Here is a 26066-nt window from a genome sequence, read left to right as displayed (position 1 = left end):
CCCCCCCCCCCCCCCCCCCGCCAACTTGGTTTTCCCTCAGTGGACTCTAAAATGTGGCTTTTTAGAAGAAACCGAGGTATAAAAGGTTGTCTTGGATACATAAATTTTTAGATACTTAAATCTGTGTATATAACCTCTTAATTTGTTTTAAGTTTTTACACATAAGCATGCTTTTAACTCCACAAACCATTGGCTATCCCAGTTACATTGTACCATGAGTTATTGCTGTCCCTTAGGGAAGAGTTTGAAAGACAGCCATACTTACTGCATCGTGGTAACCTCTAAGCTGAAAATTGGTGCATTCATGTGAGCCAGCAAAAGCATCAACCAGCATGTTCTAGTTAGGAACAACAGATACACTACAAGGGGTTAGCTTTTAATTAATAGTTCAGTCTCAGGCTTTAAGATTATTGTATTTATAGAGAATTTTTAATTATTGACAACTACAATAAAAAATGAATTCAAACATTATCTCAGGTTACCAAATATCTTTTTCTTATTTTTTATTTTTTTTATTTTTTTAAAGATTTTATTTATTTATTTGACAGAGGCAGAGACAGCCAGCGAGAGAGGGAACACAAGCAGGGGGAGTGGGAAAGGAAGAAACAGGCTCATAGTGGAGGAGCCTGATGTGGGGCTCGATCCCGTAACGCCGGGATCACGCCCTGAGCCGAAGGCAGACGCTTTAACTGCTGTGCCACCCAGGCGCCCCTCTTATTTTTTAAAGTTTTTTTTTTTAATCCCCCTAAATTTTGAAAAATAACTTTCAGATAATAAGGTACTCTCTTACAATGGGATCTCGGAAATAGGAAATGGCTTCTAATTCCTGTTCACCAGCTCTTTTGGTACAGCCAGCTGTGCCCTAGTGATCTAATGTGTACGTACTGCTGCTTATACTGTGAATAATATGTAATATTTTGGAGATGATTTTACATTTTTTTTAAATTGAATTTCCTATTTCTAGTTTGTTTCAATCAAGAAATTAGTTCAGATGGTGCTTTTCTTCCTTAAAAGCAGGAAGTCAACCTTTTTCTTTAACTGTATTACAGGGTTGGCTGGTGGATCTTCTCAACAAGTTCGGCACTTTAAATGGGTTCCAGATTTTGCATGATCGTTTTATTAATGGATCAGCATTAAATGTTCAAATAATTGCAGCCCTTATTAAGTAAGTTATGTTTTTAAATGAATCTTCACTACATTATAGGAATTACTACTTAATTCCTTGATAAAAATTTTCTTTTTTCAAATATGATTTCCTCTTTAACTGATAACTTGGATTTTTTAAAAGTAGATGTAAGTCTGAGTTTGGTCCTAGTTGATTGTAAGAACGTGAGTATTACAAGAGGGTTTTTTTTTGTCTTTCTTCTTTCAGACCATTTGGGCAATGCTATGAGTTTCTCACTCTCCATACAGTGAAAAAGTACTTTCTTCCAGTAATAGAAATGGTTCCACAGTTTTTAGAAAACTTAACCGATGAAGAGCTGAAAAAAGAAGCGAAGAATGAAGCCAAAAATGATGCTCTTTCAATGATTATTAAATCTTTGAAGAATTTAGCTTCAAGGGTCCCAGGACAAGAAGAAACTGTAAAAAATTTAGAAATATTCAGGTTAAAAATGATACTTAGGTAAGATGTTTTCCTCTTGGAGTAAACTGTGTGAATATTTAGAATCATATTTAACACTGAATTTCTTTTCTAGATTACTGCAGATTTCGTCTTTCAATGGAAAGATGAATGCACTGAATGAGGTTAATAAGGTGATATCTAGTGTGTCTTACTATACTCATCGGCATGGTAACCCTGAGGAGGAAGAGTGGCTCACAGCTGAACGAATGGCAGTAAGTCCTTTGGTTCTTCTTTCATGAATGAAAATCCGCCTAAGGCAAAAATTAGAATAGCTTTACTTGCAATGTTAATAATACTAATAACATTTTAAAGAAAACCTTGAAACTGGGAGGTATTGGGACTCATTTATGACTCTTAATCCTCAGAACTTCTTGTAATAACATAGTTTATTTAGTAGTGATACAGGTAGCTTCGCACTTAAAGATTTTAAAATAGGAAATAAAATTACTGGAATAAGATGTAAATGAATTACTTTAAGAACTTCACTTAAGCACTTCTATTTATACTGTTCTAATGTTGAATATTTAGGAAACGTTATTTACCATAGATACCACTTTTTTTTTTAAGATGTCATTTATTTTAGAGAGTGCACGAGTGGGGGAGGGGCAGAGAGAGACTGTCTCCGGCAGACTCCCCAATGAGTACAGAGCCTGGCGTGGGGATCAATCCCACGATCCATGAGATCATGACCTGAGCCAAGATTTAACCAGCTGAGCCACCCAGGCGCCCCTTACCATAGATACTTCTCTATTTTGTAGTTCTAAAATATGTAAGTATGCCACTTAAGAAATACTGGTTGAATGACGCTAGCACATAGTGTCTGACGTTACTGAGCAGACATCTGTAAAAGAACTGTCCTTGCCCTCATGGTGTCCTCAGTTCAATAGGGGAGACAATGATTAGAATGTGATAAGAGGTATGTGGAAGATGCATAGACATTGGCCCTGTGTTAGAGGTCAGGTGTTGTTAAATGTCTGATTTTGTATATGTGATTTGTTTGTCTACTTTTTTGGGAGGCTCAGCACAGTGCTTGTCAGAGTATGGTCTGAAGTCAGCTTCTGGTCCTTGGACTGTTGCCAGTGCTAGAAGAGTGCAGAAAATGGCATCAAGTGTTCAGAAACTTTTGTAGCAATTTGACATTGCCGCATACTTCCTGTATTTTACACATGTACCTGCAACAGATTAGAAATAAGAATGGACCTTTACTACCTGAGAAGTGTACTTCTCTACCACATTTGGGGTCTTAATACTTCCTTATTCTCATTAAATTGAATACTGTAAAATTACACAGTATGGTCTATTACCTTTTTGTATCATGACTTAGAGTTTTCTTCGATTGGTATAGATATTAAATAAATCCCAGTCAGCAGCATAGCATAGTGTTACAGAAACACAGACTTGGGAAGCATGCAGCCTTAATTCCAATTCAACTTCTAACACTTTTTACTCTTCTGTAATAGGATAATATATCCCTCATTAGGATTGTTTGGAAGATTGAAGTGCTACTAGATAAGCAATAATAGCATAATTAAATAAAAGCAAAAAATTAAAAGGGCATGTTTTCACCAAAATCACAACCAATGTCAGGAAACCAAAGATCTTAAAATGGGTCTTGTACCCATTCTACCTAAACCATGGTGATTGCTGAACTTAAATAATACTTTTCTGCATAAATGCTGGAGTAGAATCTTTCTAATAATTGCACTATTTCTGAGTCACGAGAACATTTCTGTATGTGCAAAATTAAGTTCCATAAACTTACTGTGTTTTCTTCATAGTTTTGAATTAAAATAGCATATAAGCCTATTACATTAGTGTATTTATTTTCTATTTTTTAATTCCTACTAATGTTTCAAGTGTGAACAGTATTCCATACATATTTTTTAAAAAGCTTCTGTGTTTCAATTTCTTTAAAACAAGTTTTTGAATTATGTTTAGGAATGGATACAGCAGAACAATATCTTATCCATAGTACTGCGAGATAGTCTCCATCAACCACAGTATGTAGAAAAGCTAGAGAAGATTCTTCGTTTTGTCATCAAAGAAAAAGCTCTGACTTTACAAGATCTTGATAACATCTGGGCAGCACAGGTAAGAAATTTCAGATGGTGACTATGCGGTTTCTAAAAGAAAGATACTAAAAACTAAAGGAATATAGTAGTTGTGAAACAGGATGAACGCTTACATTGTTTGACTTCTGCTATGTTTAAATGCTCGTGATTTACAGAAATCGTGTCAATCTTTTTTAAATAGCCAATAACATGTTTTTAAAGATTTATGAAAAAATTTATGTGTTTATTTTAGAGAGAACAGGGGGAAGGAGGGACAGAGGGAGAGGAAAAGAGAGTGTTAAGCAGATTCCACACCGAGTGTGGAGCCCGACACAGGGCTCCACCTCACGACCTGAGCCGAAACCAAGAGTTGGACACTTACCCGACTGTACCACCTAGGTGCCCCATAATAGCTAATAATGTTTTAAGTATATTCATCATTTGCTGTATGTTTGGTACAGGTTAACAATTTGTAGGTGGTGGGTTGTTCTGTTTAGTATTCAGTACAGATTTTTGACTGAAGTATTTTATTAACACAATATTGCATTAGTTTCTTGCTAAACTTAACTTGAAAAAAACCTTTAATCTCAGTAGAGTTAAATCACTAGATTATTTATGAAGACTTGGAATAATCCAAAGGATTTACAGCTTTTCTGAAAGATAAGTAACTTTTTTGGTTTCAGAGCTAGAAACTAGGTGATTCCTTCGATTACCTCAATGACAGGTTTCTACTGGCATCACTTGGGAAGTATTATTGAGTTTTAGATTAACAGAACTTCATGTTTTGAGTCTGTAGAAACCAAGAAAACATTCAGTTTTCCCTTTGAGTGCTTAAGGTTCCAGTTTTGGAACAGTACCATTGGTGTGCTTTATTGTTCTCCTACTAACAGTGTTAAAATTGGCACGTTAGGGGCACCTGGGTGGCACAGCGGTTGAGCGTCTGCCTCTGCCTTCGGCTCAGGGCGTGATCCCGGCGTTATGGGATCAAGCCCCACATCAGGCTCCTCCGCTGTGAGCCTGCTTCTTCCTCTCCCACTCCCCCTGCTCGTGTTCCCTCTCTCGCTGGCTGTCTCTGTCTCTGTCGAATAAATAAATAAAATCTTTAAAAAAAAAAAATTGGCACGTTAAATTCAGTAAATTGTAATAAAGGCTCACATGAATTCCCAAGTACACATTAACTGTGTGTATCAAGGAATTAATTTGTCAAGTTTTAGAGACCAGTTCTAAAGCATTTTTAAAATGTTACGAATTTTCTTATGTTCTACGCTTAGATGAAGCTAGTAGGAATAGTTTAAGTAATAACTGTCAGCAGTCAGTATAGACAACTTATCTGCTGTTAAAATTCTAATATGCTATGTTTTCTTTGGTTTTTCAATAGGCAGGGAAGCATGAAGCCATTGTGAAGAATGTACATGATCTACTGGCAAAGTTAGCGTGGGATTTTTCTCCTGAACAACTTGATCATCTTTTTGATTGCTTTAAGGTAATAGCATAGCATAGTGCCACTTTATTTTAATAAAATTACCTTATTAGATCTTTGAGTTGCTCTTAGCCAATAAATTCTTCAGTAGAAATTATTGAACAATTTCTGGTGTGAAGGAATTGGTCATTTTTTTTTCCAATGAGAACTTAATGTTCGTTTTTTTATAATAATAACCCTCATAAATACGGAATCTCTTAAACTCAGGTTGTGAGTTTGGATTCCTTTCCCTTAGCAGTTTGGTTTTTTTATTATAGGTTCAGGTGCACTGTAGGACTTCAGGGAAGAAGGATTGGTTGCAATAAAAAAAGTGTCAGTAACATGGGATTACCAGTAGCTTGGTATTCTGGGGTGATGTGCACAGGCAAATGGAAATGTAATTTATAAGGTAGCTCAAGAGCCCCTATAGCGATATCTTCATTGGTATCATCATGTACTTTTTAAAGCCATATTGTATAGTGGTCTCTCTACAGTTGCTAGTATTGTGTTTGTAAAAACTTTGGCGAATTTGTGGATTAAGAACATAGGACCTTATGGCAATAGCAGTGCTCACAAGGGGTGTTCTATTAACAGATTGATAAATGTATCTTAAAATAACAGTTATAACACTGCCTGCTGGTGGGAACATAAGATGCTACAACCGTCTTGGAAATAGATTGGTATTTCTTGAAAGGTGTAGGATTCTCATGACTCATCATTTTGACTTCTGAATATATCCTCTAGAGAAAGTCATGCATATGTGTGCCAGGATACACATTTAACATGTATAGTATAATTATTTGTAATAGCAAGCAAGAAAATTGCCATGTAGGATGGATAAATTGTGGAATGTTCCTACAATGAAATAGTTCACAACAATGAGAACGAGCAAATTTGAGTAATTCAACCACATGAGCAATTCAACTGCTAGATAATGAGCAGAAAGTTGAAGAAAGGAATCAAATCACACAAGAATTCATATACCTTGATTGCATTAACATAAACTTCAGATATAGACCCAGCTGGCTTCTGGAGTGCTGCTTACTGTGTTATTTTTGACCTGGGTAATAGTTACAAAGGTGTTTACATTATGTACTCTAGTAATGGTATATATTTATACCTTTCTTGATGTGTATTTCATAACAGAAGGGAAAAAATATGAATTACTGACTTGTACCTCAGACCAGTTAAATCTGAGTTGCTTGGTATGGGGCCTGGGAGTCTGTATTTTAAGCAACATTCTCAAGATGAATCTTAAGCACATTAAAGTTGTAAATAACTGGCTTATGGAAAAATTCAGTTTGAAATCTATCAAAGGCAGCTGGGGAAATAATAGAATCCATTATCATGAGTACTCTAAAGTTAATTGCCATTCACAAGACTTCTGAAATGGCACAGTGCGGGATCAAGATGGCCATGATGGAAAAAGAAGAAAGAGGTCAATTGTTATTATAGCCCCCGGACCCTCCTTTTCTCTAAGGATGGTCTAAATGCAATAATAGTCTAAATACAGACCTGATTCCATTCTTTTTTCCCCTCCCTTTGGCCTAGCAGGTGTTTATTAAGCACTCGTTATTTGGTAATAAGCATTGTTTTCTGAAATGTTGAAACTTTCTCCAAAAGATGATGCAAAGGAAGCATGAAGTCCAGGTCACTTTGCAGTTCTTTATGGACTAGAACCAAATGATTTCAGGCTTGCTGATTAGTCTTTACATAGGTACTTGCCTAGTCAAGTTTTAAGTAAGTCTTTGTTCTTCAAAGCAGTTATACCATTGTACAATCCCGTCAAGATTTTCACATCCTTGCCAGCAGTTGTTCTTGTCAGAATTCTGGATATTTGACAATCTGCTTGGTGTGAAATGTCTCATTGTGGTATTGGTTCTTAGATCCTTGATCACTAATGAGGTTGAACACCTTTTCATATGTTTCTATTCTTTATTTTTTTGTGAAAACCCTATTGAAGTTTTTTTGCCTCATTTTTCCCTATTGGGTTGGTTTTTTTCTTGGTGGGTTGTAGGAGTTCTTGGCATTCTCAGTGATAGTCCTTACCAATTCAAATGTTGTAAAGACTTTCTCCCAGTTTTTCATTGTCTTCTTTACTCCCATTATGGTGGCTTTGGATGAATAGGTGTTTTTAGTTGATTTTTCCTTAATCGATTTCGTATGTAATTATTTTAGTATATATCCCTCAGAGATGAGTACATGAAGAAGAAAATTGTATTATCATTATTGCATCTAAAAAACTAATAATTCTGTGGTACTGTCAAATAGTGTTAACCTTCCAGTTGTCTCAGAGCATTCTTTATTTTTGAAGTTTGTTTGAATCAGGATTCATACTTTATAATTGGTTGTATATGTCATTTAAGTCTCTGTCAATTTACAGTTTCCCCCCCTTTCTTTTTCATTCCCTGCAATCTGTTTGTTGAAGAAACTGGATTAATTGTTGTGTTGTTTTAGATCAGTAGTATGGAATACAGGCTTGTGGGGGGGGGTTTTTCCCCCCTTTTGCTAGAATACATCATAGGTGGTCATGTGCTCTTAATTTAGGAGGCATGTAACACCTGGTTACCTTTTTAAGATCTAATTAATTGTAATATCTAATATTTCAATTTTTTCCCTGTATCCTTAGACGTTTTGTATTTCTTTGTAATTTTGAGGGGTCTAGAAGGACTTACAAGTATGCACTAAAGTTGTCTTCCAAGACATCCCTTATTTATTCAAATTGTAAATGTCTGTAATAATTCCAGTGAAAGAATCTCCTGTAATTAACATAGTTGTTCTATTGTTTGTCATTTGGTTGATTTCACTTTATTTTCTAATAAACAGTCATCAGCAACTTTATACATACAGCTTTTCTCATATTGTTTAGCAATATCCCTGGCCTTTACCCATTAGATGCCACCATCAGACACACCCTACCCCATGCGCATTATATAAACTGGGCATTTGTAAAAAACAAACAAACAAAAAAAAAACATTTTCAGAGGTCCCCCCCCCCATTGTGGAGATTTAAAAGAGTATTATGTCTTATAAATTGAAGTATAATAGGACCATATCATTTCTGCATAACTTAGAAATTGTTTTTAGTGGTTAAGAACAGACTTTGTTACAGACTATCTTGTTTTCATGTGTGTAGTGCACAGTGCTTTCTCATCATCTTTTTAAATTTATGAAAATCTTTGTATATCAGGTTGTCATTGCCATCTTTTAATATAATTTCATTATTTTTTTTTAAATTTGAGAGAGCATTCGAGCGAGGTGGGGTAGGGGCAGAGGGACAAGCAGACTCCCCACTGAGATGCCCCGACCCTGGGATCATGTCCTGAGTAAAAGTCAGACACTTAACCTACTGAGCCATCTAGGCACCCCTTAATATAATTTGAAAGTCACAAATAACAGACTGAATCTAAGGCAGTGGTTTTCAACAGGCCAGTTCTGCACTCCTCACCCCCACCATCAGAGATATTTGGCCAGGATATGGACATAATTTTGGTTGTCACAGCTGGGAGGAAGAGTTGCTACTAGCTTCTGGGTAGGGGCCCGGGAGGCTGCTCAGCATCCTACCGTGCACAGGACAACCCCGACAACAAAGATTTCTCCAGCCTAAAATGTCAGTACGAAGGTTGAAAAACCCTGATGGTAGGTGTTGTAACTATAGAGATTTTTTTTTTGTCCACATGTTTAATTCTGCCCTGTTTTCTCTCTCAGATACCACTAGAATAATTCCGTGCTCAACTGTGTTGTTTTTCCCATGAATATAGTTAACCCATGACATTTAATTTAATCATTGATGGGTAAATGTGTTGGTTTCATGTCATTTTAATTTTTTTTCCTAGGCCAGTTGGACAAATGCAAGTAAAAAGCAGCGTGAAAAGCTACTTGAGCTGATTCGTCGCCTTGCAGAAGATGATAAAGATGGCGTGATGGCACACAAAGTGTTGAACCTACTGTGGAATCTGGCCCACAGTGATGATGTACCTGTAGACATCATGGACCTGGCTCTCAGTGCCCACATAAAAATACTAGATTATAGTTGCTCACAGGTAAGATGTGCCCTTTGTTCACTTTTTCTGACTCTTGCCTTCATCCTCAGGATGGCTTAGAAACAGTAGTTCCCACATCTTTCAATGTTATTTTTGAAATGATCTTCAAGAATTGACTCACTTTCTTCCTGTAAGTCTGCCTTCCTCATGTTAGGTCTCTGTGTCAAAATTTTATGTATCCTCTGAAAAGCATTTTAGTCTCCTTGGGAGAAAGGCAGTATTAAAAAAAACAACAACAGGTTATAGAGTGGTAGTATTGTCAGATGCGTGGTGCTGAAATAGCAGTTTCAAAAGCTGATGAGAGACTTCAGAGGTAAGAGAATTTGAATTTTCTTTGCTCACAGGGAAATTAAGAAAAATTAATAGAATTTTCTAAATAGTAAAACATTTTGAGCCTTGCCTCGAGCAAATCACACAACAGCTTCCCTGCATTCTAACTTGTAGCATTACAAGAGTTAACTATTAACTCTTAGTAAAATGAAAATTGCTGATTAATTAATTTTCTACTGTTAAAACTATTTGCTACACCACTGAACTGAAATTTAGGTGAGAGCTAATAAGCTCAAATAGGTGTATGTGATTCAGATGCCATTCAGTTTTTTACTATACTTGTGACCGTTCATTAAATATTTAGTATATCAAATACTAATATGAACCTTCAGTTTAAATTATTTCATTAAACAGAGATACACACAGAGTAATCCAGACTTCTTAGGTGCAGAAACCTGCATTTCTGATTACTTTTGATTTAGAGGAAGGAGTAAATAAGGTGTAAGAAGTGAAATGTCACATTTGAAATAATTTTGAGTTTATGCTAACTTTTATAACTGCTTTCCTTTTATCTTTTTGTATATATGTCCATATGTCCTTATTTTGATTTTTGGTAAAACTTTTTAACTTAGTTGCCATACCATTATTTTCTTTGTAAAATAGAAATTTTCGGTGTCCCTCACTATGCTAAAACAATCCCATATGGAATAACAATTCGTATATGGTAGAATTCTTGGAAACATTGGATAGTACTGTTTTACCTTTTGTAGTTTTGGTAGTAAATGTGAATTAAAAATGTATTTGCTGCTTTTTAACACTGTTAAACTCTTTTCTGCAATTATTACATGCTTATGATGATGATCTTATGAGAAAAGCCCTATTTTATCCTTGGAGATGGAGTTTTCCTGTGTAGGACCTATCTAAAACATTGAAATTGTTTGTTTAAGGACCGCGACACACAGAAGATCCAGTGGATAGATCGCTTTATAGAAGAACTTCGTACAAATGACAAATGGGTAATTCCTGCACTGAAACAAATTAGAGAAATTTGTAGTTTGTTTGGTGAAGCCCCTCAAAATTTGAGGTAAGGCCTTTAACAGAAAATTTCAATATTTTTATTTTTATATTTTATTTAAAAGAAATAGCATTGGCACTTGGTAAAAGCAAATTTTTCAAAAGAAAGCATGGGCTAAGAGAAGGGTTAATTTGGAACAAAAGATTCCTCTATCATATCCATATCCTTGATTTTATTGGTGAGAAAGTAAGCCACAATGAAGTGATAAATATCAGAATCAGGAATATTCTGTATTACTCATGAACGATGACAAGTTATGGTTTAAAAATACTTTTTGATTGATTTTAGCTAAATTTCTGTTAGAGTGGTATGTATGTATATATATGTATGTGTTCATAAATAGTGTTCTTCAAATATAATCATCTTACATGCTGAATTCTGGTTACTAGAATAATTTGTCCTGATATTTTCTCTTTATAAGAGTTGGAACAGATAATGTACAAAGTTAAAAATAATGTGCAGAGAGAGAGCTAGGTGTAGTACTAAGAATATTTAGGATTCCTTGTGTCTAAGCAGTTACATCATCTTGTAAAGATGTACTAATTGAAAGAAATGTGTTTTTCGTATGTGTAAAATTAGATAATTGCCAAAGATCCTTTGCAGCTCTGGATTATTAAGATATGCCTAAAACAGAAAAGGCCATATATCTTTTGGCTTCATTGGTTGAACTTTGTCTCATTTTTTTCCAAAGGCTTGAAAAAACATGAAATTAGAAAAGCTATAGGGATAAACAGTGGAGAAAATTCAGACATATAATTTAATAGCAATAACATTTATATGAGGGACATATTTTGATTTTTGGGCCACTGTACGTAATGCCTTTTTGCCTTTCTCGAATTAATTTGTCCGTCGTAGAAAGAGTAGTTTACATACTCTTTCAGGGTACAGTGGCTTCATCTCTACTAGAATAGTAATGGCTCTGAGAGTTTATTGGTTTCAGTGAAGGTAGCAGAACAGGTTGAAAAGGAACTTAGATGTCTTTCTTCTGATACCTGTGGGCAAATACAGCTACAAACCAAGTGTTCCAGAATGTACTTTGAATGGCTAATAAGTAAAATTTTACAGAATGCGTTTTCTTCGATCAGATTCTTCACTATTATAGCATAATCATTGTGGTGCTCTCCTTGCAAGGATTATGTTCTGTTTTATAATTCTGGAAATAATCATGTAAACTTACACAAGTGCTGTAGTACTACTGTAGTATAGGAGTAGAACTTAGTCGTCGAGGTAGATGCCCATGTTGTGAGATTGGAAAATATTAATGTGTAGTTTCCATGTAATAAGAATAATGGAATAAGGGGCGCCTGGGTGGCACAGCGGTTAAGCGTCTGCCTTCAGCTCAGGGCGTGATCCCGGCGATCTGGGATCGAGCCCCACATCAGGCTCTTCCACTATGAGCTTGCTTCTTCCTCTCCCACTCCCCTTGCTTGTGTTCCCTCTCTCGCTGGCTGTCTCTATCTCTGTCAAATAAATAAATACAATCTTAAAAAAAAAAATAATGGAATAAATGTCTGATTTTCTGAGGCATTATTTCCTTTTAAATTACTTGATATTGTTATTAAAGAAAGTAAATGGCCAAGAGTATAATTCTGTCATGAGGTAAACCATCTAAAATTTTTTTAAGTAGTAGCTAAGAATTTAGATTGTGTAAGCACTTTTGATTACAACAGAGTTTAATTGCCTAATTATATTGTTAAGTTCTTCTCGTTTCAGTCAAACTCAGCGAAGTCCCCATGTATTTTATCGCCATGACTTAATCAATCAACTTCAGCACAATCATGCCCTAGTTACTTTGGTAGCAGAAAACCTTGCAACTTATATGGAAAGCATGAGGCTGTATGCTAGAGGTATGTATTGTAAGCTCACATGAAATACAGGGAATAACAGCAATTTCCCAACATTTTTTTCACCAGTTACCTCACAAATGGACAACATAAGTATTTTAAAAGATGGTCAATAATGGGTCTTATTAACTGTCTTACTTTATGAGTTCATGTTCCATTTTTTATGTTCAATTTTTACCCACCCTCAATTCCAAGCCAACCATTTCACAGCTCTTCCTTTATTGCTTACCTTCCCCACTCTCCTTGTTAAATTGATTTCTTTTTCTTCTCCGGGAGTTCTGCCTACCTGTATTATGTAATTGGTTGTTACCTTCTTTGGAATGAACTTTACTCATTCTGAACCTTTGTTTCCTTACTTACCTTCACCTTTATTTTTTCATGAAAATTTGTGTTGTCTAAGTTGTTCTTGTATATGTTATAGTTCCTTTATAATCCTAAGTCCTTATTTCGTAAGTCTTTCAGACTTTGTGAATTAGAAAATTCACAAGAACAACGATGTGAAACTATAAGAATCCACATGTTTATGTTGGTTTTCAAAGTGCGAATTTGTTTAAATGTGCTAGGGTAGAGTTTCCTGAGGTTTCAACAGCTAGTTTTTAAGTTCCTGCCATACGTGAAGCTGTGTTTCAGTACTCTTTTTTTGTCCTCTGGCAGTTGTGTTTATCTGTGCTAGAGTAAGGGTGCGTTTTTAGTACACATTCCACTGTCTTATAGGCCCAACTTTGTTCCCGTAGCCATAGAAAGAAAACTTTGTACTACCACTGCTAGAAAGCGATTTGAGCATAGTAGTTACCTAACATACTACTGATTTAACATTTTATACTAGATGAAAGTCTGCAGAAGCTAATAGTTACAGATTTAAAATGGTATTTCTAATACTCAGTATTTGAAGAGTAGATTAGACTCTTGGCATTCTTGAATAAAATCCCAAGATGCTTATAAATCATAGGATTTGCTTAACACAGGGTATATATATTCCCATCTAAAATTCAGGTAAACATGGAAAAAATTAAGCAGTACTTCAGATATGCCTACTAATTTGTATTGACTCCTTTGTTCTTTGATTTACCCACTCTGGGCCAGCTGAGTCCTTCTAGGTAGTAGATTATAGAGCTAGATAAGCAATCTAAGCATCAGGTGGCTGATATGCACCAGGCAGTGATCTTGTACCGTTTCAGGCCTGAGTTCCTTCTAAGCAGCATAAGGCAATCGAGGCAATATAGGCACGTGACCGTGTAATTTATGTTCTGTACCATATGCAACCAAAATCTGAGATATGTGCAAGAGTTTTCCATGTAATATACCCAGTCACTCAAGCCATCTGGGCTCAGTTTAACATAATGCAGATTATTTGTTATGGTCTCATCTCTTCTTGCTGGTACAGAGTCCTCACAAATGCCATTGCAGGCCTTCCCCCAAAATGGAGCCATATAAATATGTGCTGCAATGCTGATTTTTACTTATTTCATTGTTATGTGGTGTTCCAATTCTTTTCATTGCCAGAAGGTTGAGTACTATGCTGTTGGGGCACTCAGGAAGTGATGGTGCATGTGCAGTTCAGCCTCACTAGGGTTGCCAGCTTTGTTTTAGTCAAATTCTACATGAGTCATTGCCTCATCTCAATTTTATTGTCAAAAGAAGGTTCTCAGTCTTCAGTTTTCCCTCTTCAAATTGTCTGTAGCTCCATAAAATGACAGGTATGACTCTTGATACAACTCAGATTGTCTAGATTTGAAAATGACTAAAAGCATATTATTAGGTGTATGACCTTGGGCAAGTTACGTATGCTAGGACAATGCCCAGCACATAGTAGTAAGCTCTTGGATTTTTGTTATTGATGTTCCCCTGAATTCATTGTCGTACCTTCTGTTTCTCCTAACTGGTAACTTCTCCTCCTTTATTACAGTACTGTTCTGATCAGTACCAAATGGTCGCTCTGCAGATCCTTAAATATGGGGGAGGGGTGGAGTACTTTTTAAAAAACTAGTAAAATTCTTCTGTTTTAATAAACTTTTTGTAGTATTTTTTTTTTTTTAAAGATTTTATTTATTTATTCGACAGAGATAGAGACAGCCAGCGAGAGAGGGAACACAAGCAGGGGGAGTGGGAGAGGAAGAAGCAGGCTCATAGCAGAGGAGCCTGATGTGGGGCTTGATCCCAGAACGCCGGGATCACGCCCTGAGCCGAAGGCAGACGCTTAACCGCTGTACCACCCAGGCGCCCCTAAACTTTTTGTAGTATTAAGTCACTTCTGTCGTAACATTAACCACCGATTTCTGAATTTGGAATTCTAAAGTAAATTATAGCTTTTGTCTCTATAATAGAAGTAGTCCATAGATCTCATTAGGTATGAGACATACTATTCACAGGATGGCATCAAGCTTCCACAATTTTCCGATACTCTTAATTTCTGATAACTATTATATCAGTATTACGTATTTGTCCTGCCCTTTTTCATCTCCACCAACATCTTTAGTTTTGGAATAAAACATTTTTACAGGGGCGCCTGGGTGGCACAGTGGTTAAGCGTCTGCCTTCGGCTCAGGGCGTGATCCCGGCGTTATGGGATCGAGCCCCACATCAGGCTCCTCCGCTATGAACCTGTTTCTTCCTCTCCCTCTCCCCCTACTTGTGTTCCCTCTCTCACTGGCTGTCTCTATCTCTGTCGAATAAATAAATAAAATCTTTAAAAAAAAAAAAAAAAAGGTTTTAACAGTATGGTCAGCTGATTCTTTCCCCTGTTTTAATATTATATAGATAAAGTAATGAATTTATTAAAATTCTCTCCAGTATTTATTCTGTGTTCTTACTAGTAGTGTCTTCAGATACTGGTGCTTACAAATCATCCATTGAAAGTTTTTTCATGCATACAACAAAGTAGAAGACCACTTTTAACTTTCACTCACATTTTGCCTTATTGGTAGGGTAGTCACTGAATTGACTTGAATGCTTATTGATAGTTTTATTTACCATTTTTCCTGGTTTCTGGATAGAGTTGTAGGACTCCTCTTCATTGTATATCATATTTTTGCGTTCTGTTTTCTAAGGACTACCACTTCCAGTGACCTCTTCCCAATCTCTTACATCCAATACTGGAAAGTTTCAGGAACATTTTTCCACATAAAAGATTTCTTCGTGAGCGTCATTCACCAGCAGTGCTCTCTGTGTTAGGGTCAAATCCTGGTCTAGACTTTCTCAGCTCTGGCTCATTCCTATGCATTGGTCATGAAATATGGTTAAATCTGTGTGAGCTCTTTGTGATTTAAAAACATCGAGTATTCATTTTATAAATAGCTTATAGTTCTCTAGAGTAATGGTTATTTCCAAGGCCTGGTGTAAGGAAAGTACATGAGATTGTCCTCCGACATCTTATTTTAGAAAGGGCGTAAGGAATTTTGTTAAGGGGTGCCTGGATGGCTCAGTTGGGTGAGCGTTGGACTGTTTGATTTCGGCTCGGGTCATGATCTCAGGGTCATGAGATCGAGGCCCATGTTGGGCTCCACACTCAGCAGGGAGTCTGCTTGCAATCTCTATTCTCTCTCCCCCCCCCCCCGTGTGTGTGCATTCTCTCTCTCAAATCTTGAATTAAAAAAAAAAAATCTTGTTGACATGTCAAAAACAAATAGGAGTTGGCTCTTACTGGCCAAAATTAGGTCAAAAAAAATAATAAAAATAACCCATTAAATAAAATACAGACTCCTCAGTCCATGTTGAAAGAAAGGGAAAGGTACCAACTAATACATGTAGAACATGTGATGACAATAAAAAAACCATGGGACGAAGGGTTTGATTTGTTGAATGGTGGGAGTAAGATGTTCAGTGGACCTTTTCTTTTTTTATTATTATTATTTTAGAGGGTGCAAGGGGGTGGCAGGAGAGAGAGAGAGAGAGAGAACAACATCATCAAGCAGACTGCACTCTGTGTGTGCAGCCCAGCGCGTGGCTCGATCTCACAACCCTAAGGTCATGACCTGAGCTGAAATCAAGAGTCGAATGCCTGACAGACTGAGCCACCCAGGCGCCCCTCAGTGGATCTTCTCCTTAACAAAACAGTCGTTTCACTGGTTTTAAATAATCATTGAAAGTACCTGGGAATTATTCTAAGGGGATACAGAAAATAGCTAAACCATTATTCAAGAAAATCTCTTTAAGAAGAATATCAAGAGTCTGTGGCATTGGAGCCACAATTTCTACTCCCTCTCCCCACAGCTGCCAGTCTAGAGCTGTGGTTCCACCATAAGAAGTGCAGGCTGTTGACATTTATTATCTTGACCAATTATGTTTTGTAGAAGTTCTGTTCTAAGGCAGTCATGGTAGAACAGAGACTCCCTTATCATGTGCGGTGTCTACTCATAGGGCTGAAACTTTACTTTAGGCATGGCGGTCTGAGAATGCTGAAGCCCCAGTAGTCCCGTGGCAGCTTGCTATGTCATAAGATGGAAATTCTATGTCTAAAGGGACAAACTGAGAAAATCGGGGGCCATTACCGTTTCCCACGTACCAGCACCACTCAAAGAGCCAGAGGTAGCACTCTGGGAGAAGCTGCTTGCTGTGTTGTCACCAGCTCCTATTAGTGGCACAGAAGTTCTGCCCAGAGGGAGAGACAGGCTGTGAGGACGAAGATCTCAGCAGTTAGGCTTGAAGGGGTTTTGGACCAGAGCATGCCATTCCTAAGAGCATTATTAAAAGCAGTGGGAATTTTGGTGAAGAGCAATTAAGAGGGAACTTGTAGTTTCATATATTACAACTATATTAACCAGTGAAACTGCAGAGCAACCAAATGTTTAACAGAGATCTAGATAAAGACAGCCAAGACAAGCCCTCCTGGGAACACAGTCAACTGTAGGGGGTCACGAATGTTCTGCACATGCGTTAGATTGCACCCACTCAGAAGCAATCAGAGCAGGACATGGACAAGTTGAAAGCATTCTTCAGTCCACACACCAATCCATCAGTAAAGGTTTTTTGTAAGCTTCACTGGCTCAAGAACTTAAATTCAACTTCTGACCAAACACTGGGTGATTTACAAGCTACCATGACCCAGGGGCAACTCCTAAGAAGCCAGGCTTAAAAGTAAAATTTTATCCCTTTTAAAAATAAAAGGGATAAAATATATCCCTTGTAGTCAGAAAGACTCTGTTTCGTGCCTAAGACTACCTTCGTGAGTGATGAGGAAGAAAACGTATCAGATTACTAGTTCTTGACAGAATGTGGGACAAAAACTACTTGAACTGTGATGGTAGTCTCCAAGCACATTCACATCCAGTAGTAAAGGGCAGTCTAACTAGCCAAGGGGACTTAATTATAGCCTTTGACCAGTAAGGGGCTAATGCTGAGCCAGGAACAACCTCCAGGTAACAAGGCTGAAAGGTAAAAATTGAGGAAAAACACTGTGGGTGAGATAGACTTGACTTGAGTTAGTTTAGCCTAGTCACTAAACAACCAACAAATAACACCAACCCAGGAAGTAAGTGGGTAGTCTCAGTATTCAAGTTGCTACATTTTTTTTTTTAAGATTTTATTTTATTTATTGGACAGAGAGAAACAGCCAGTGAGAGAGGGAACACAAGCAGGGGGAGTGAGAGAGGCAGAAGCAGGCTCCCAGTGGAGCAGGGAGCCTGATGCGGGGCAGGATCCCAGGACCCTGGGATCATGACCTGAGCTGAAGGCAGACGCTTAACGACTGAGCCACCCAGGCGCCCCGCTACAATACATTTAAGTACCCAGATTTCAACAACAACAAAAAAAAATGTGAGGGTGTCATCCATACAGACAGACCACAGAAACTGCCTCTGAAAGGGCCCAGGTGGTAAACTTTGTAGACAAAGACTTGAAAGCAGTTACTACAAATATGCTCAGTGTGCTGTGGGAAATTGTGTCTAAAGAATTAAAGGGAAGTATCGTGACAGTTTTAGTTGAGAATAACAATAACAAGATAGGATTTTTTCTAAAAGAATCAAATGGAAATTCTGGAGTTGAAAAGGATAGTACCTAAAATGAAAAATTTGCTACAGGGGATGAACAGTAGATTTGAGCTGTTGGAAGAATCAGTCTGTGAAGATTGATCAATAGAAATTATGCAATCTGAAGTACAGTGAAGAATGGATGAAGAAAAATGGAGAGAATCTTAGGGAAATATAGGACACCATTAAGAGCACCAACCTACCTGTATTGGGAGTACTGGAAGGGTATGGAGGGAGAGAGAAGGGAGCAGAAAAAGACATAATTGCTGAGGACTTCTAGATTTCATTGAGAGACATTAACCCATACAAGAAGCTTAAAGTATTCCAAGTAAGTTAAAATTAGAGAGACCTAGGTGCAAGCACATCATAGTTGTAAGAAATTTTGAAGGATGTGAAAGAAAAATGAATCTTCACATGGAAATATCAATAAAATTAACAGTTGTGTCTTAGAACTTCAGAGACCAGAAGGCATTAAGATAACGTACGTGAAGTGCTAGGGGCAGTGGAGGGACTTTACAACTAAGAATCTTACATGCAGCAAAACTGTCTTCAAAAAATGGAGGCAAAATAAAGACCTTCCCAGATAAATATTGAGAATTTATTGTTAGCAGACGCCCTGCTAGAAATACTAAAGGAAGCAATTAGGTTGTCAGTAAGTGACACCAGACAGTAATTCGAAGCCCCAGGGGGGAAAAGAAAAAATACAGGCATACCTTGTTTTATTGCTCTTTGAAGATAATTGCATATTTTACAAACCAAAGGTTTGTGACAAGTCTGCATCGAGCAATTGTATCGGTGCTATTTTTCCAATAACATTTGCTCACTTCATGTCTCTGTCACAATTTGGTGATTCTCACAGTATTTCAAATGCTTTCGTTGTACTTGTTAAGGTGATCTGTGATTGGAGATTATGACTTGATGAACGCTCAGATGATTAGCATTTTTTAAAAGACCTTATTTATTTGAGAGAGAGATCACGAGCTGGGGAGAAGGGTAGAGGGAGAAGCAGACTCCCGCTAAGCAGGGAACCTGTTGCAGGACTCAGTCCTAGGACCTTGGGATCATGACCTGAGCTGAAGGCAGCCGCTTAACTGAGCCACCCAGGTGCCCTGATTAGCATTTTTTAACACTAAATTATTTTTAAATTAAGGTATTTACATTGTTTTTTAAGACCTAATGCTATTTCCTGCTTGGTGCATTATGATACAAAGTAAATCTAACTTTCATATGCACTGGAAAGCCACAGACTTCATTTTGGAGTCCTGCAACCAAACTTGCAATATCTCCAAGGTATGCCTGTACGAGTTTCGAACACTATAAACCCATAATCCATACCTAACAGGTTCTGTGGAGTACTCCATCCAGCAACAGCAGAATGTACATTCTTAAGTGTAAATAGAATATTCTGCAGGACAGACCATATTCTAGGCCATCAGCAGACCTCATTAACCTCAAGTATTGAAATCATACCAAAGGAGGGGTTTTATCCACAATGGAATTAAATTATAAATAAAAAGGGAAATTTGGGGATTTCACAAGTATGTGTCAAGTATATGCTCTTGACTAACCAATGGGTCAAAGAAGAAATGACAACTGTGAAATGAGAATATACTGAGATGAATATAAACAAAATGCCAAAACTTAGGGAGAGTTGCTAAGTCAGTGTTCAGAGGGAAGTTTATACCTCCGAATGTTTCTTGTAAAGAAGAAAGTTAGCAAATCAGTAACCTTCAGAAACTAGAAAAGAGCAAACTAGACCCAAAGAAGGGAGGAAGGAAATAGTGAAGAATGGAGGGGAAATCAAGTAAGATAAGGTAAAAAAGAAAAAAAAATAGAGAAAATCAATGAAACTGAAAGTTGGTTTTTTTGAAAAGATCAGCAAAATTGACAAATCTTTAGATAGGCTAAGAAAATAAGACAGTTAAGAAAATCGGAAGTGAGAGGGCATCACTACTGATCTTACAAAAAAATATGAGAATACCAAATCACTGAAATTGAAGAAGCAGTCGAAAAGTTGGATAGACTTGTAGCAAGTGAAAAGATTGAATTAGTAACCAAGAAACTAACCACAAAGAAATTCCTGGACCAGATGGTTTCATTAGTGAATTTTGCTGAACATTTAAAGAAGAATTACCACCAGTCCTTCACAAATTCTTCCCAAAAAATTAAGGAACACTCCTTCTATGAAGCTCTTATTACCTTGATGGCAAAATAATAGACATAGAAGAAAACTATAGACTAATACCTCTTATGAGTATAGATTCAGAATCCTCAAAAATAAACCAAATTCAGCAACATAGAAAAAGGATTATTGGGGGCAACTGGTTGGCTCAGTCAAAAAAGCATGCAACTCTTGGTCTTGGGGTTGTGAGTTCAATTAATGTGGACCATATTAATACAGTAAAGGAACAAAAGCTGTGATCTCAGTAAGTGAAGAAAAGGCATTTGACAAAATCTGACACCTTTTCATTTTAAAATGATTCAGCAAACTAGGAATAGAATGTAACTCTATCAGCCTGATAAAGGGCATCTCAAAGATCTCACAGCTAACCTTATACTTACGGTGAAAGACTGGCTGCTTTCCCCTTAGGATCAGGAATAAGACAAGATGTCCATCCTAGTCACTTCTATTTAACCTTTTAGTGGAGGTGCTAGCCTGAGTAACTAGGCAAGAAAAACAAACAATCCTCATTGGAAAAGAAGCAAAACTGTTATCACAGAAAACAACATCTATATATATACAATCCTAAAGAAATCTCTAAAATCTATTAAAACTAATAAATGAGTTAAACTTGATTGCAGGAATTAAGATGACTATACAAATGTCAATTGTATTTATGGTCAGCAATGATCAACCTGAAAAATTAAATAATTTTATTTGCAATAGCTTTATAAAGAATGAAATACTTAGGAATGAATTGGACAAAAGACATATAAAACGTATACTACTTTTTGTTTTTGTAAAGATGTTTGTTTTTTTTTTTTAAGTACTCTGCACCCAGTGTGGGGCTCAGACGCACAACCCTAAGATCAAGAGTCTCAAGCTCCACTGATGAAGCCAGTCAGGCACCCCCAGAACTTGGACATTTTAAACTACAGAACAATATTGTTGAAAGAAGTTAAAGATCTAAATAAAGGGAGAGACAGCCCATATTCACTGAATGAAACACTTAATATTGTTAAGGTCACAGTACTCTGCAAGTTGACCTACAGATTCAACACAATCCCTATAAAAATCCAAACTTTTTTCTTTTTACAGAAATTGACAGGCTGATCCCAAAAATCATGGAAATGCAAGGGACCCTAGGACCCTAAAACCCAAAATAGCCCTGATAGTAAAAACCAAAATTGGCTGACCTGTAATACTCCTGATTTCAAAACTTAATGCAAAATAACCATAATCAAGACTGTGGTACTGACATAAGAATAGATATATGCATCCGTGGAATATAATTGATAGTCTAGAAATAAATTGTTAAATTTATGCTTGATTTCTTATAAGCATGCCAAGAATATTCAGTGGAAAGAGGTAGTCTTTTTGATAAATGTTGCTGGAAAATTTATATATGCACATCTGGAAGAAAGAAGTTTGATCCCCTATCTCATACCACCCACAAAACTTAAAACCTATCATAGACCTAGAAGTATAAAATTCTTAGGAAAAAAAAAGGAGTAAATTTTTGTGGCCTTGGGGTGGGGGGAAGCAACATTGTAAGGAGGGGAAAAGGTAATGTATTGTAGTACATCAAAGTTAAAAACTGCTTGGAAATGATATAGTAAAGAAAGTAAAATGACAATCGAAGAACGGGACAAAATAACTGTAAATCATATCCGATAAAGGACTTAAATCTGGAATATACAACAATTCCTACAGCTCAACAATTAAGAGACAGCCCAGTTAGGAAATGGGCATAGGATCTGTATAGACATCTCTCCCAAGATAGACAAATGGCTGAGGCACACGAAAAGTTGCTCAATATCATTAGTTATTAAGGAAATGTGAATCAAAACTACATTGAGATCCCATTTCACACCTAAGGATGACAAAAATAAAAATGACAAAAATGTTCACGTAGCCCTGACTATACTAAAAACCATTGAGTTGTATTTTAAATGTGTGAATTTTATGGTATTTGAGTCCTGTCTCAAGATGCTTTTTCAGATGTGAACTTTTTTTTATAATGAGTTATGAAATAGACTCTAAACAGCTTGCATTCTGTAATGACAAAAACCGGTTTTTGTTAGCCTTAGCCATAGACACTTGAATTTAATTTACGCTCATCTCAATTCTCTTGCTCTTGTCAGTGTGGTGCAGCAGGAGTCAAAAATGGATCCTCTTTGACTGCTAACTAATCATGATACTTAGAGCTGAATGTTTACAAGGAAAACCACCAACCATCCTATTTATGTTCTCACAACCCAGAAGCTTCTCTGTAGCAGTGTAAAGTCTGTCCCTTCCTTTTTAGCATTGATGGATCGTCTTACTAATTGGCTTTTTTTTTTTTTTTAAGTAGGCTCTGTGCCCACTAAACTTAAGAGCTCGAACTTAAGACCCCAAGATGAAGAGTCACATGCTCTACCAGCTGAGCCAGCCAGGCATCCAGTGTCCTATCTTGATAAAGTGCTGGCACCTAAATAAAAAAGGGATGGGGGTACTAAACCTAGGGGGCTAAAGTTTGGTAAGAAGCAAGATACTTACATAGTCTGCAGATCTCCCCGCACTAATTTCTTAATGATAATGAAAAGAAAAATAGTAACTTTACAGTGCAGTAACCTACTGGAAACCACCTTAACCAAGTGATCAGAGTTAACTTCAGTACTGTATCAGCGTTAATTTGGTAATTGTAATGTGCTTATATAAGCAAGTGTCCTCATTATTTGGAAATATTTAAGTATTAGGGGTAAAGAGCTATGCCTTCAACTGACTCATACTTTAGAAAAATTACACTTAACGTGTACGTGGCAACTAATGAGTCAAATGGAGCAAGATGTCAACAACTGGTGATTATGGGTGAAGATGATCAGGGAATTCTTACATTATTTTTGCAATTTGTCTTAAGTTTGAAATGACTAAAATTTAAGATTTCCCCTAGAAAAGAACATGGCAAGTAAAAAAAGCTGTGCATAGACTCCTTGTTCAAATTTTTAAAAAGGCAACTGAAATCCATTGATGATTCAGGTACCTAAGGACTGGTTCTTTGAAAAAGAAAATTTGGGGGTACCTGGGTGGCTCAGTCAGTTAAGCGTCTGGCTCTTGATAATACGCTCAGGTCATGAACTTGGGATCAAGAGATCTGGCTCCGTGCTTGGCGTGGAGCCTACTTTCTCTGCCCCTCCCCCCTTCTTATTCTCCCTCTCTTTAAAAAAAAAAAAAAAAGTTCTACATAGTGGAATAGAATTTTAAAGCGAAAACCTCTTGAGAAGTAGTGCTTTAAGTCCTGAGCCCTGATGAAATTGACTTTCATGGAAGTAGAGAGTATGTGTTTAGGACTTTTGGTAGATGGCAGTACATGTGGAAGTAGAAAGCAGTTAGTCCTAATACTTGGGCTTTTCTTCACAAAAACATCAAAAGCAGTTGTTTTTAAACACTGTATGTTCCATCTTTACAACATGTCAAGATTTTCTTCAGAGAAGAAACTTCACTATTTTTGAACACATTGGTTACTATTTCTGAAATTAGTATTCTGTGACTGTAGCACACATGTACCATAAAGTCCATGATCTGGTATGCAAAGATCAGTAATTAATGCTAAAGGGAAATCACACAATTTCTCATTCCTCTGTAACTTGGTACAGCTTTCTGGAAAAAAGGTCAGTGATTTTCTCATGGTTGATGGCACTTGTCAGAGCATTTGCTTCATGTCTCTTCAGCTCCAATCCGCAGATCAACTTGACCATTTCTAAGTCATGCCACTTTTCCCAGTAAAGTCAAAACAAAACCACTGTCCATAGTATTTTTAGGACAGTGGATGCTTTTTAAGGTGTTTTTGGTGTGGTCTTTCATAGCAAATACTGAGGCTTTTCCACCTGTTGTATACTGTAATGAAAGTAAAAACAAAGGGTTTACTAGCTTTCTTTTTCTTTCTTTCTTTCTTTCTTTTTTTTTTTAAGATTTAGAGAGTGAGCATGAGCGGGAGGGGCAGAGGGAAAGGGAGAGAGAATCTCAAGCAGACTCTACACTGAGCGTGGAGCCTGATGTGGGGCTGGATTCCACAACCCTGAGATGATGACCCAAGCCAAAACCAAGAGTCATATGCTTAACTGACTGGGCCACCCAGGCGCCTTCTTTTTCTTTTTCTTTTTTTCTAAGATTTTTATTTATTTTTACAGAGAGAGAGTGTGTGTGTGTGTGTGTGTGTGTGAGAGAGAGAGAGAGAGAGTGTGTGTGAGCAAGTGGGAGGAGGGACAGAGGGAGAGCGAGAATCTGGAGCAGACACTGAGCTGAGCGGGGAGCCCAGGATGGGGCTCAATCTCAAGACTCTGAGATCAGGACCTGTGCTGAAATCAAGAGTCAGTCACTTAAGCAACTAAGCCACCCAGGTGCCCCTCTTTTTCTTTCTTTCTTTTCTTTTCTTTTCTTTTCTTTTTTCTTTTCTTTAAGGCATTTAGAAATTGTTAGGCTTAGTGACCAACACCTACCACGTTCAATGAAAGAAAGGTAGATTTTCTTGAATTTCTGAGACTGTTCTAGACTGTCATAACATGCTGATGGTAATAACTATAGTAACTTAATTATACAGAATAGCATCTTGTGTTTGTCTTTTTAGGTAAAAAATGGTCATATGGGGCACCTGAGTGGCTCAGTCAGTTAAGCGTCTGCCTTCAGCTCATGTCATGATCCCTGTTCAGTGGGAAGCCTGCTTTTCCCTCTCCCTCTTATCTCCCAGCTCTCGCTCTCACTCTCTATCTCAAATAAATAAAATCTTTAAAAATAAAAAAAAAATTGGTAATGTAATTTTTTTAAAAGATTTTATTTATTTATTTGACACAGAGAGAGGCAGCCAGCGAGAGAAGGAACACAAGCAGGGGGAGTGGGAGAGGAAGAAGCAGGCTCCCAGCGGAGGAGCCTGATGTGGAACTTGATCCCATGACTCTGGGATCACGCCCTGGGCCAAAGGCAGACGTTTAATGACTGAGCCACCCAGGTGCCCCTGTAATTTATTTTTCATAACTTTTTTTCCCTCCATGAAGACAGGTTTCAGTATAAGAGGAAGGAAATCAAAGAAAAAAAATTGTCCTGGTAGTTTATGTTCGGACCACTCAGGTCCGTTTTAGGCTATAATCAGAAATTGCTTCATTGTGTATAAAGGTAGTGCAAAGGGGCGGTGATGATGAATTTTTTTTTTCTTTTTTAGATTTTATTTGTCAGAACACAAGCACGGGGGGAGTGGCAGGCAGAGGGAGAAACAGACTCCCCATTGAGCAAGGAGCCCGATGCGGGACTCCATCCCAGGACCCTGGGATCATGACCTGAGCTGAAGGCAGCTGCTTAACTGACTGAGCCACCCAGGCGTCCCTGAAGATTTGTTTTTGACAGCACATTTAACAGATCATTTTCTTTTGGTTGTATAAAAGAAAAGTTTGTTTTTGTACGGAAAATAAGGGGTAGACACCATGAATAAATAATAGTAAACTTCAGGTTGCCTTTTAATAAAAAAAGAATTAATGACTTTTTTTTTTTTTTTAAGATTTTATGTATTTATTTTGAGAGAGCAGAGAGCACAAGCAGGGAGTGGG

General features: G+C 37.2%; 1 protein-coding gene across 3 annotated transcripts in view; it reads left to right on the top strand.

Annotated features, from left to right (window-relative positions):
* Nucleotides 1-26066, top strand: part of USP9X (ubiquitin specific peptidase 9 X-linked) — a 165401-nt gene that overhangs the window by 77887 nt on the left and 61448 nt on the right. For 2 of the 3 annotated variants that reach the window (XM_040632858.1, XM_040632856.1), the window contains exons 7-14: nucleotides 1050-1165; nucleotides 1373-1624; nucleotides 1698-1836; nucleotides 3563-3715; nucleotides 5054-5158; nucleotides 8971-9177; nucleotides 10395-10531; nucleotides 12221-12369. In XM_040632858.1, the coding sequence (XP_040488792.1) occupies nucleotides 1050-1165; nucleotides 1373-1624; nucleotides 1698-1836; nucleotides 3563-3715; nucleotides 5054-5158; nucleotides 8971-9177; nucleotides 10395-10531; nucleotides 12221-12369 (1258 nt within the window). The remainder of the gene's footprint in view (nucleotides 1-1049; nucleotides 1166-1372; nucleotides 1625-1697; nucleotides 1837-3562; nucleotides 3716-5053; nucleotides 5159-8970; nucleotides 9178-10394; nucleotides 10532-12220; nucleotides 12370-26066) is intronic. The other variant, XM_040632862.1, reaches the window with a different exon arrangement.

Source organism: Ursus maritimus (genome assembly GCF_017311325.1).
Source record: "Ursus maritimus isolate PB19 chromosome X unlocalized genomic scaffold, ASM1731132v1 scaffold_X1, whole genome shotgun sequence".
Taxonomy (NCBI): domain Eukaryota; kingdom Metazoa; phylum Chordata; class Mammalia; order Carnivora; family Ursidae; genus Ursus; species Ursus maritimus.
The sequence above is the reverse complement of the archived record's forward strand: the minus strand, read 5'-3'. Positions and strand labels throughout refer to the sequence as shown.